This window comes from Paralichthys olivaceus, chromosome 14 (assembly GCF_024713975.1).
Source record: "Paralichthys olivaceus isolate ysfri-2021 chromosome 14, ASM2471397v2, whole genome shotgun sequence".
Classification (NCBI taxonomy): Eukaryota; Metazoa; Chordata; class Actinopteri; order Pleuronectiformes; family Paralichthyidae; genus Paralichthys; species Paralichthys olivaceus.
Window position 1 is genome coordinate 1,798,225 of NC_091106.1, and position 12,965 is coordinate 1,811,189.

Sequence of the window (12,965 nt, forward strand, 5' to 3'; positions counted from 1 at the left end):
CTTGAATCCTATTTAGATTACAAGTTACGTAAGGCCCAAACACACACACACACACACACACACACACAAACACAAAGTTACTCAGAGAGCTTGGTTTATCTTGTTAGTAGTGCACAGCAGTGAGTACCTTGTGGGATGTGTTACTCAACAGTATTTCAGTCAATGCAAGTTTTAAAGTCATAAAATGTCCCAATCTCTGATTGTTTATCTTCCGTCTGTCTGTCTGTCTGTTTCACAGACGATTCATCTGTCCCACTGGCCTCTGCTCAGAGATTCTGTCTACTACACCCTGTCTATCTCTGCTCTCATAGTGGTAAGGAACAGCTTGTAGCCATATTGACATTTCCAAAACTTTGTGTAAGATTGAGGCCGTTCTTCCTAAGGTGGAGAACAATTAAAAACCTTTACCATCTCACTGGTAAATCTAGTTATTTTGAGTTGGTCAAGAGAAAGTTACCTCACAGAAATACAATGCCTTTCAATAACTGCATAGATGTTCATGTTCAAGGTGATGATTTTCACTACTCCATCATTTTTCTATTCCACAGTTCATATATGATGAAAAAGTGGTTTGGTAAGTCAATCGACATAAGTACTGATTGCTTAAAACTTTTGTGAAAAGACAAAAATCAGCACTTTCACACACACATACACATGATAGTTTACAAAATAATACACATGGTAAACAGATTCAAACTGTGTTTTCCAGGTGGGAAGCTCTGACGCTGATTCTGATGTATTTCGTCTACATTTTGATCATGAAGTGAGTGTGATTGAAATAATAACACTGTGAAAGCAACTTATGATTTATTGTAAAAGACTGATAGTTACTGTTAACAATGTTAACCCATTGCTTATGAGCAACCTGTCAAAGTATTTCAGTGTATTATTCTTCAGTGTGACCAACTTGAATGGTCTGCTAGAGTTAGGTCAGCTCTTAATCAAAGCAAATTTTATCATGAAGCATATATATCAATGAAATGCATTATTTTGTAGAGCTGTTAGTTGTTAACTATAACATACAATGTCTGTTCCAGGCTGAATTCCCACATTGTTCATTTTCTGGAGAGGAGGAAGAAGAACTCATCCAGTTTGAGGAATGGAGCTGCCAGTAATGCTGAACTAGATGATGGCTGTGATGCTACAGCAGTCCTGTTGAAAAAAGGTACAGTTACGTCTACTCTATGCTTCAGCAAGTACTGTAGTGCCTGTTGTTCTATATTTAAATCCATCATGTATATGGACTTATCTATTTGCACCTTTTAAAACATATTGATAGATAATACCATGAGATACATGACTATACAGATACAGACTGTGACCACCTAATTTTTTCATAGTTGCATGCTATTATCATATCATATCATATGTCTATAGTCTTGATGACCAATTCACACACATAAACACACAGTGCATTTATGTGCAGCACTCTCTCTATCATACATCACTCACACACTAAGGACACTTGGCTTGCAGAATGAGTAAGAGTAGGATCAAACCGTCAACCTTCTGGTCAGTGGACGACCCACTCTACCTCCTGAGCCACAGCCGCCCTGACTCTGCAATATAATTTTTGTCCCACTCCTGGGAATGTAATTTTTTTAGAAATGGGTGAACTGATTTTGTTTGTCACAGTTTAAGGTCACATTGATCTCACACAACACAGTTTTTGTCTCATAAATAGATATCTCGGGAACACCCTGAGGGAATCCCATCCCAATAGTCAGACATTCTCAATTAAATAAATCTACTGTGGTGATTAAAATTGTCAAGGTCACTGTGACCTAACATTTTATGAACATTCACTCTGACTCAAGGCAAATCTGATCAGAATTTGGTTAGATGAGAATTCGTCAAAGGTCAGTGGGACCTCAACACATGGTTTTGGCCATAAGTCAAGAATTCATATGCTTATTATGAAAAAATTGAATAGATAGTGGTTGAATAGATTTGTCGTATTACCTCTGGAGGTATACAGGTATCTTTGCTTTGCCAAATGTCCGACTAAAGCCAAACCACCTTCACATTACTGATGTTTAAACCATTATTGGCACCAGGTCCTTATCCACCATGCTGCTGCATCACATTGCCTCACACAGGTAACACTATATAGACCTGTGATACAGACATTGGGTGGATCTACTTTAAGATTAAGATTCCTCTTTATGGTTCCACACACAGCATGCAACATGCAAACATGGGGAAATTTGATCTCTGTATTTAACCCATCTGTGTGAACGGAGCACACACGGAACACAATCCACACAGTCCACACAGTGAACAGTGGGCAGCCATGAAGGTGCCCGGGAGGTGAACTGGCACCTCTCCAACTTCCATCCATGCTGGACTTGAACCGGCCACCCTCCGGTTCCCAAGCCAAGTCGCTATGGACTGAGCTTTATTAGTGTAGATTAATCAGCTAGCTCATAGTTATTTGCTCTCAGAGACGGATCGGACTGGTGATAGGTCTGTCCATTTGCGTCTAGAGGCATTTTGGTCTGTGGCTGACAGAAAACCAAAATTAACAAAGTGTTAAAGGTCCAGTGTGTAAAGTTTAAGTGAAAGGAATTTATTGACAGAAATTGAATATAAAATAATCCTGGTGATGTTTTGTCTTGTGTGTTTCATCTAAATTATACGAATTGTTGGTTTCTTTACCCTTGAATGGGCCCTTTATATTTAAATACTTTATATTTACATCAGGAGCGGGTCCTCTCTACGGAGGCCGCCATGTTTTTACAGTAGTCCAAACTGCACAAACTAAACACCTTTTGAGGTGTAGGCTACCACAGGTTCTCCATTATGTTTTGAAGAGGTGAGGTGAGGGGTGTTCAGCTGCAACATGAAACTTCACCACTAGATATCATTCAATTCTACACACTGTACCTTTAATGTCATATAATATCACAATCTCTATGACTCACTTGAAAAATAGCTGAGCAACAAAAGTGCTATTTAGTTTTGCTAATACAGATATTACATGTAGTGGAACATGTGAACATGTGGTGTAGTGGTCATGTATATGTGTCTTATAGCAAACCACCACAGGAAGCCATCAGTGCTTATGGTGGATGAGCTGCTGTCAGCTTACCCCCATCAGTTGTCCTTTTCTGAGGCCGGCATGAGGATCATGATCACCAGCCACTTCTCCCCCAGAACCCGCCTCACCATGGCCTCACGAATGCTCATCACCGAGGTAAGGACAGCTCTGCTTGTGATTCTAAAAAAAAGGATTGCTGCCTTTTCCAATTTGACAGAGTGCAGCATGTTTTTCTCAGTGGGGAAAGTGTTTCACACAGCTTCATTAACAAGGTAATCTGGTGATGCATGGAGGTCACCGCCAACGAAGCAGCTTCATTCAGGGCATTACCCATGATTCTGCGAGTGTGTGTGCGTGTGTGTGTGCCACTGTAAAGATGTGTGAGACCTGATGGCAAATGGTGATAATGCACTCTTCTTAAAAGCATTCATGGTATAACAGTTATTTAAAAACATAAATAAGAATGAATAGGAGGGGATGTCAGAAGCCATTTGATGAATCATTTCCACATAAATACTATCTGTGGCATAAGCTACAGTTTTTGGTTGTCTCTGCGGAGTCTGATTGTGTGTATAAGCCTCCTATTGGCCACATGTCTCACGCAGCATTCTCCTCCTTTACTGCTTCCAGCTGGTTACCATTTCAAAAATCCCCTTTGAGAAAGATTTAGATTGTACAATCATGCTGTCAACAAACTTCGTTTACTGTTTTCTGAGGCATTTTCTACGCAGGGATTAGAGCCACGATGACGATTGTCTCCCACCTCTAAATGTTTCACCAAACAATTTTCCTCCAGCACTATTTTGCAGCGGCACTTTAGCTGCATCCTGTGCTTAATACTGCCAAAGATAATTAACTTTGGTTCAAACTTAGAGGCCGAGAGGTTTAATGTTGTTATGTTTAAGAGTTTGCCAGTGACAGCTTTTTTACTTTCCAATCTATCAGAAACGTTGTGAGTTCTGCAACATACTTCATTCTTCAGTCACCAACAGCTGTCTCCAGTGATGGAAAGCAATATCAAATTATATCTATTTCATACACAGCTCTTAGTTAGTGACCATCACCACCACATGACATGTTTCCTTGGCAACAGGAAAACTTATGGGACATATAGGCTAATACCTGTAAGAACAATTTTAGATCTTCAAATACCCTTTTCTAGCTTTTAAGAATTAGAAACAAAAGTATCAAATATACCAAATTGTTAGAATAAAAGGATTACGAGCACCAGTGGTGTAATATGTGTTGAATCCCTCCTGCTTCTCTGTTGTTGTGCTTGCATATACATGGTTGAATTAATTCTACAGAGGCAGCGTCTAATCAACACACGGAATATGACCAATGGTGACTCCGACGTTCCAGTGAAAGGAGGAAGTAGGCGGGGCATAGAAAACGGGCTGTCCGAGGCAGATAAAGGTGTCAATGTTCACCATGATGACCGTGAAGCGGGCAATGAGACGGAGAATGAAGACAATGAAAACAATGAGAATGACGAAGAGGAAGAAGAGGAGGATGGGGAGGGACCCTTTGTTCCCTTCCAGTGCCCAGGTACCAGCTGGAGGAATTCCATGATCAATGTTATTTATTTTATTATTCCTTTGTTAAAAGAAATACGTCAGCATTTTGAGAAATACATACACTTTGTTTCCCAAAGAAAAAACTGGAAAATCAGTAGTACTTACATGTTTGTTTGTTCGCTTCTGAAAAACTCTGTTTATCTTTCTGTGTTGTCCGTGGTTGTTTTTGTCAAAGAAAATGTCTATCAAATCAAGCTAAAGATCAAGATTTTTTATTTGTTCATTTTCATTAATTCCACCTGCACAAGATTCATCTTATTCCTGCAGGTTTATTTAAGTATAGTTTATTTGATTTGCTTAAATTAAGTGCATGATATTCATGAATACACTAAAATCACACAAAGAAGGTCTTGTAAATTCCGTAATTTGAGAAATTATTTCATAGGCTGCAAATTATTCTATAGGAATGTCAAGTTATTTATAGTAAACTTATCTCAGTATGTTAGTATTTACTCATTGTGAGACTTTTTGTGGCTGTGTGTATTTGCAGCGGGAGTGTGTAACAAGCTGAAATGGCTGCTGGCCTGGCCTCTGTGCCTGCTGCTCTACTTCACCGTCCCCAACTGCTCTTTGCCTCGCTGGGAGAACTGCTTCATGCTGTCTTTCGTCGCCTCCACCTTGTGGATTGCTGCCTTCTCCTACATCATGGTCTGGATGGTGAGGACAGACATGTAGATAAAAAAGACTCTATTGACATTGAGATGCTATGCTGCTGCTAATCAATTATCATGTGAAATTAAAAAAGTATAAACGAGGATAAAAGAGAGAATTGGCTGATATAGACAAAATTGCTTGAAAAATAAAGACCAAACTGGAGCAGGGAGGGAGTTCTGCTGCTGCTGATAGAGGAAGTACATGAGTGAAAAGGAGAAATAAGCATCATTTAAGATTACAAGTGAAGACAGACAGGATGAAATTAAATACATTTTATTAATTAAAAAATACATAGTACACCACCTAACCAGCAAAAGCAGGCAAGGTTATTGGCCAGCTGGTAAAGTTTAGCAGCTGTAGACCCTGATATTGTCAGAGAGGTTAGGGTTAAGGTTCCTTTATTGTCTCCTGTGGGAGCAATTTGTTTTGGATTACGGGTGCTGCTGCATCAAACCAGACATTGAGTAAAAACATTAAATACGATAAATACATTAAACAAAGGTATACAATTTGCTATTGAGTACAGTTATTAAATCCAAACCCATTTACAAATTGGGTTGCATCAAAAACAAGTACAAACTCCAAAAATGGTTTCAATCATGCACACACAACAATATCTAAAAATCAAGCTGTAAATCAAGATCCTGTGATAATCATCACGGAGGGAGAAAGGTACCACTTCACATGATCTCACATGGTAATGCATGCTAGTGTGCATATGGTAGATGTTAGATGTGGCAGGAAGGCAGCCAAACCAAACCTGAACCTAAACAAACTGAATGACTGAACAAAAATAAAGAAAAAACTGAAAGTAATAGGTTTACAAATTAAAAACGAGTTTGATGAAAGTGAGGGATTGTGAGCAGGTCAACTAAAACAAAGGAGCTAAGAGAGGCTAAGAGGCTGTGGAGCTGAAGGGAGCGGGAGGTTCAACTCCTTGACTGTCGTCTTTCTTGTGTCTGTCAGGTGACAGTTATTGGCTTCACCCTCGGGATCCCAGATGTCATCATGGGCATTACCTTCTTAGCAGCTGGCACCAGCGTACCTGACTGCATGGCCAGCCTTATAGTGGCAAGACAAGGTGACAGACACACACACACACACACACACACACACACACAAAATGACAAGCTACCAATACTCTCAAATTTCAGTTTGTATTTTTCTCATCAAGTATAAGCTCCTTCGTTCGTGTTTTGGTAAATATGCGCTCCTTCATGCATTGACCTCTGTAAAGCTGTTGAAGTGGGGAATCTAGTAGAGGCAGGACTAACTGTGGAATTATACAGTTTTTATATCATGCCCTGTAATGTTTAGTTTTACATTCCATTCCATAGCCCTTTACTTTACTTTGAAAGTCTGTTTGTTTATTGCATGTAGATTGATGAAGGGGAAACAATGACTTCAGTAGGCTACAGGATAACTGTGAATTTACTCAATGTGATTGTGGAATAAGAGTTTGGGTTCGTCCAACGTTAAGAGGTCAAATAAATTATTGTAAAACTCCATCAGTCGGATATGTGTAGGCTGTTACAAGCTTGGTCGCATTTATGCACAAACATGAATCGTGCGTGATGGAGGCCGACGAGAATCCGAGTAAAGCCACTATCAAAGAGCTGGAAGATGACAAAGATGGAAAAGGGTGGAGAGGATTGAGGTTGGGTGCGATTATTGGCCTGTCATCTTTTTCCACTGTCCCTCGTCTGTCCCTGTGGTGAGTCTATAAAAACAGAGGGAAGACAGCCCGACAGGGTCCCTTCCTCCATCCTTTTATCTGTGTTTATTCTTGCTCCTGCCATCAAATATTTAACAGGCCCTGTCTGTCTGCGTGTGGCCACTCACTGTGAGACGCTGTTGCAGTTCAGTTGTCCATCCTCTGCTTTGTGGCTGCAGTCTCTTCATAGTTTCCTTTGGGTTGTCAGTTGGACAGACAGTTCCAGCGACCTCACAGGGGTTGACCTCCTCCGAATCTGTCGCCTTCTCACCTCCGGTGTACCAATCTGTCTCTTGGTTCCCGCTCACTTCCCCTTTCATACTTTCTCTCTATGCATTTTTTTCCTGTTCCTTTGTTCTGGTACATTTTGACTCCATGTCCGTCTGTGTGTTCAGGAATGGGAGACATGGCAGTTTCCAACTCCATCGGCAGCAACGTATTTGACATCTTGGTGGGGCTTGGTCTCCCCTGGTCCCTAAAGACCCTGGCTATCAACTACGGCTCCGATGTAAGTTGGTCACTCCTCTGGTCCATAGTTACAACTTTAACAAAAGATATGGAGAGAAACATCTGTATGTACAAGAAGACTTGTTATTAATCAACTTTTTAATCAATGTCGTAAATATTGTAATTTTGAGGGATCCCTCCTCACATGTGGCTCTCTCTTAGATTTCCAAGTTTTCCCTGTTGTAGTTTTTCCTTACTCTTGTTGATGGTTAAGGACAGAGGATGTCGCTCCTTGTTGAGCCATGGCTCCAAATCTCACCTATAATATATCCATCTGGTTGTGTGTGTACAGGATCAGTTACATTTAGAAACACATTCAAAATTACAACTATACTGCAGCCATCTGAAATCTCTGTTAGCCTCAGTGTATAATTAATGACAAAAGCAGCAAACAAAAACACAAACATCTCAGGCAATTAGTGTAAGATATTAAAATAAGTGAAAAAGATCCTGTAGTGCCCTAGCGGCAAGCATGGGGTAAAGTTTCCCAGCATGCACCAGGGCAATTCAAAGTTAGTCTCATTTTACACATGTTCCTGCATTTTTACTCACATCGTACGATGTTTCCACTACTTAATTAGCTGGTTTACAAGGGATGTGAAGTTGTCCGTATGAAGTCGTCTGTTATATTGTATTGAGAAGATGGACCCAAATACAGGAAAAAAAATTTAGGTGAAAAAAAAAAAATGTCTTCAATTGAAGCAAATGCTCTTGCAGAAAAAGAGAATGAACTAAAAATCTAAATCCAAATCATCAATCCTCAGAGAAACATCAGGAAATGCTCTGGCACACACAACCGACATTAAACAAGGGGAAGGAAAGAATAGAGACTTAAAAACATAAGGGAGGCAGGGGTGATTGAACAGAGGTGTCCACATTAGTAACAGGTGCAGATGATCACAAGGGTGGTAAAAAAGGGGCAGGAAATCTAGTTGGATACACACAAACAAGAACTAGAACTACTCATTGAATGAACACAAATCCAACACAACCCAGGTAAATGTCCACAAACTTAGGAGCCAAAAAAACAATAACATACTCCAATAACATGCTCCTATGACATGAATATTGCTTGTAACTGACAGGCTTACAGTTTCTGGTTGTTGGGTTTTTAGGGAAGTCCAAAACACTCAACAAACTAACTAACAGAACTATAAAGAGCGACCAACAGAACATGAGAAAAAGCTCAAGATTCACCAAGAACACGAGCAACCGAACTGACTGGAGACAGACACACAGGGGAGGCAGAGGTAACAGGTGAAATACATCAGGACAGGTACAGCCAGGTAATTAAGCCAGGAAATAACAGATAAAGCTCAAACACAAGTCCGAAGGAAGAGTTCCACAAATATCAAAATCATTATCATACCGAAAAATAAAGGAACATTTCAACATTTTTAGGTTATAGAGGTGTAGAAGTGTGAATAGTGACGGCTCACTCATTATCTTGTTGTAGATCAAACTGAACAGCAAAGGATTGATCTTCTCTGTTGGGCTCCTGTTGGGGTCTGTGTTTCTCACAGTGAGTATTCAACAACACATCTGGTCACAGCTTCTGGTAGCAGCACACAGTGCGCCTCTCATATTCTTTTTATCTGTCTGTCTCTCTGTCTGTCTGTCTGTCTGTCTGTCCAGGTCCTTGGAATTCACCTAAACAAGTGGACCTTGGACAAGCGTTTTGGTGTCATTTGTCTCCTCCTCTACTCCGTCTTCCTTTGTTTCTCTTGCCTCATCGAGTACAACATCTTCACCTTTGTCAACCTGCCAACTTGCCGGGATGACTGATAAGCGCGTGCACACACACACACACACACACACACACACACACACACACACACACACACACACACACACACACACACACACACACACACACAGACAGACAGTATTATGTAGATAGTGGATGAATGGCAGATGAAGCCAGGTGTGGTTCACACACTGTCTCCTGTAAGAGGAGCTCCCACTTTCTTTGTTTTTGGATGCTCAGTGCAGCGTGGATCTGGTGTTTGCTCATCACCAGCGACTTGAGGAGCAGAGATGGACTCATCACAAGCCCTCACAGACAGGGCAGCACTGACGACAACGACACACAAAAAAGACTTTAGAACTCATTTTGAAACTTCCCATGTTTAGGTGTAAAAGTTGTGATGTTTACTAGCTGCTAACCTTTCCCAAGTGGAAAGTTGTGTCTTTTAGATCTACTAGTTGAGAGTAATAATGATAAAAGCAATGGCGTAGAGAGGTGGTGGTGGTGGGGGGGTATTGTTGTGGTGCAGGTAATGACGATCTGACAATTTGTCTTCTTCAGGCAGAGAACATTTCGTAGGACTATTTACATTGCCATTATGTTGATGTGTTCATGAATACAGTTGAGTTTGTTTACTAAAGTTTAGACTTGAGGCTACAAAACAAACCCCCCCCTCGTACACAGAAGCAGGGCATTATCCCGTCAGCTTTTTATAATTTAACTTCAGTAATATCACATTTGTAGCCTATACGTTCTGCATTGGAAGGGACCTAGCTTTAAGGAGTGATTTTTTTTTTCCTTCTGTAAATAGTGCACTTTTGTAAATACTCCAGATGTTCTATTTATTATTTATTCATGTGATACGCACATTTCTCCGCCACAGGTTTTATTTATGGAACCAGGGTTGTTGAAATCCAAAACCTAGATCAGTTCAGATGACCACTCTTGTAGAAAAAAGCACAATTAGCCCTGAAGGTATTTGTCCTGTTGATTATTTCAGTACTAACTTGACTTCAATGCAGTTATGTTTTATGTGTGTGTGTGTGTGTGTGTGTGTGTGTGTGTGTGTGTGTGTGTGTGTGTGTGTGTGTGTGTGTAAACAAGAGAATTCAAACTTGCACTGAAGATGTTAACTTCACAGGGAGGCTGCTCCTAATGCATGCTGATTATAAGGATGTGATCCTTGTAAAATGAAGCAGGTTCATGATAAATAATCATGTCGAGGTTTCAGGAGGCAGATGCTGTATTTTGGGGGGATGATTGTGGGCAGATGTCATAGTCTGTACTCATCCACTTAGTGACTGCTTTTTCTCAAAAACACTGACCAAATAGACACAGAAAAGTGGCAGAATCATTGAAAGCGACAGCTGTGAGATGATATTTCCGGTGAGCTGATCGTGTGTCCTGCTTGAAGTCAGGTGATTAAGTGGTCGTATCGTAGGAGTAGAGTAAAGATGCAATATAAAGCATCAGGACTTTTATCCCAGCTTGAATACTATGGTTGGGGTTTCAACTTTATTTTTTATCCAGAATTTGTATTTTGTAATGCCTAATGTTTTAGATTTGTCCAATTATGGTAGGCTTGTGGTACATAAATATTCCTACTAGTTTTTAGAGCATGTACACTGTGGTTTGTGAACCCGTACGGGAGATTTTTATTCCACTGCGGGAGTCAAGACACGCCAGCAAAGTCCCTCTCTTCCACCACTGTAAAAGTGAACAGTCTGTTGATTCACACAAGGCCCATCAAAACGTCAGCTGCTCGTCCATGTAGCTTCATTTCAAACGTCAAGTGGCCTACTCCTGTTTTTTCTCACTGAGGGAAGACAACAAGAAACAAAAAGTCTGATTTGTTTCAGGTACATTTTTAATTTATTGATCAGTAATATAAAAATAAAATATCTATTCTGAGAACTATTGTCTTTTGAATGTAGAAATAATTAATTTTGTTTTTGTTTATGTATCAATCATATTTATTTATTTCAGAGACACATACATAGCTATCTGTGATATGACCGGAACACAGGGTTAAACATGTTTGAATCTTCTGTAATGCAATAATTCAGCTTACAAATATGTAAATATGCTGCTTTAAGGAAATTTAAGGGGAAATTTGTATTCGAGTTTTAACAGATGTAAATGATGTCTGTCAGTATGTAACACTGTAAAATCTCATCAGTCTTTGTGAAATGATTTTTATCAGAACAAGACTGTTATTAACATACAGAACTCCAAATATCATCACAACGCAGAAATATTCAATTATTTATGAGTTGAATAGTTTGAATCACTGCCAGATACATGCTGGTCATTATGTTTGCAAGTATTTTTCTTTGCCATGAACTATAAGGCTCGAAATGTCTCTGGATTTCAATAACAGCTTTTAAAGACACAGCTTCTGATTTTCTTTTACAATATGTTGCCAATGTCCCATTGTTTCCTAATAATTTCTCAGAATGCCCTCTAAAAGACAAATTTAACAGGGTACTAATTATACTGTAGGAAAAAGATCAATCATTTTATGACACACTTTATAAAGTAACTTGAATTTTTTTGAGAATGAATCTGGAGATTATGTGTTTAGATGCACATTTCTGTGGAAAAAACATTTCCCACAGAAAGAAAAAATTTGAATAGAATAGAATAAAAGTATTCATGCTGCGTTATGGTCAGTGTATGTGTCACAATTTATTAGGTCAGCATTTTCAACTAAGGTTCCTGGTTTGAATCCTCCGGGCAGTATTTCTGTGCGGGTTTCCTCACACAGTCCAGAAAACAAGCAAACAAACAAACAAACAAACAAACAAACAAACATGCCGATTGTGGTTAGAAAATCTAAATTGATTGTAAATGTGTACATGTGAGTGTGACCTGGTGTGTGTCTCTGTGATGTTGGCTGTGTGATAGACTGACAACCTGTCCTGACAACCACCCTGCCTCTCACCCATTTAGAGAGCTGTAGGAACACAGCTCACACACACACACACACACACACACACACACACACTCACAACAAAGAGCTTGAGGATTGTGAGGCGTTTCTTTCTGAATCCGAATAAAGGGGTTTTGATTGGAATCACATTGTCCACCTTTACTTTGGCAGTTATTTGTTTGGAATTGTATGAACTGTAAATGTATTTACTTATAATTTGTAACAAACTACAGAGTTTGAGAAAAGATTTTCATAAGAATTCAGTTTCTTTCTAGGAAATTGTTAGGAGGACATGGGACTTAGACTATAGTGTTAGCTTATTATCTGAAAGTCACACATCCACAAAACACTGTTGGTACATTGGAAAAATTACCATAACAGTTGGTTATTGAATATAATAAGTGTGTCTTCATGTGTGTATGTTTCTATCTATTTCTATCATTAAATACAATTCTCTGTACTGGTCATTTTGATACAGATATTTACTCTTATGTCACACTGTTGAAGAATCACTGTCTGCAAAACATGAATTGTACATTATCAGTATTATCATTAACAGACTTTTTTGGTTGATACTCTCCATATATCTAAAAATATCTGTATCATGCACTTTACCATTTACGCAACTGATGTCACAGATTATTTGGTTCAATACATTTTGTGCTGCTATTCACTGCATGTACCTAAAACCCAGACAAACGGTACCATGTCTTTGAAAAAAAACCAAACTACCACAATGACGCTGACATTTTGAAATGACGCGTCTTCTAGAGGAGATTTCTAAATTATTTGTG

At 39.4% G+C, this 12,965-nt stretch overlaps 1 protein-coding gene across 1 annotated transcript in view; it reads left to right on the top strand.

Annotated features, from left to right (window-relative positions):
- slc24a3 (solute carrier family 24 member 3) overlaps window positions 1-9,416 on the top strand; it is a 72,197-nt gene extending 62,781 nt beyond the window's left edge. Inside the window, exons 7-17 of the mRNA XM_020103544.2 lie at window positions 239-313; window positions 549-574; window positions 710-763; window positions 1,038-1,165; window positions 3,036-3,196; window positions 4,348-4,588; window positions 5,108-5,274; window positions 6,238-6,352; window positions 7,381-7,493; window positions 8,949-9,014; window positions 9,128-9,416. Coding sequence (XP_019959103.1) covers window positions 239-313; window positions 549-574; window positions 710-763; window positions 1,038-1,165; window positions 3,036-3,196; window positions 4,348-4,588; window positions 5,108-5,274; window positions 6,238-6,352; window positions 7,381-7,493; window positions 8,949-9,014; window positions 9,128-9,277 — 1,296 coding nt within the window. The 3' untranslated portion in view covers window positions 9,278-9,416. The remainder of the gene's footprint in view (window positions 1-238; window positions 314-548; window positions 575-709; window positions 764-1,037; window positions 1,166-3,035; window positions 3,197-4,347; window positions 4,589-5,107; window positions 5,275-6,237; window positions 6,353-7,380; window positions 7,494-8,948; window positions 9,015-9,127) is intronic.
- Window positions 9,417-12,965: the final 3,549 nt, after the last annotated feature.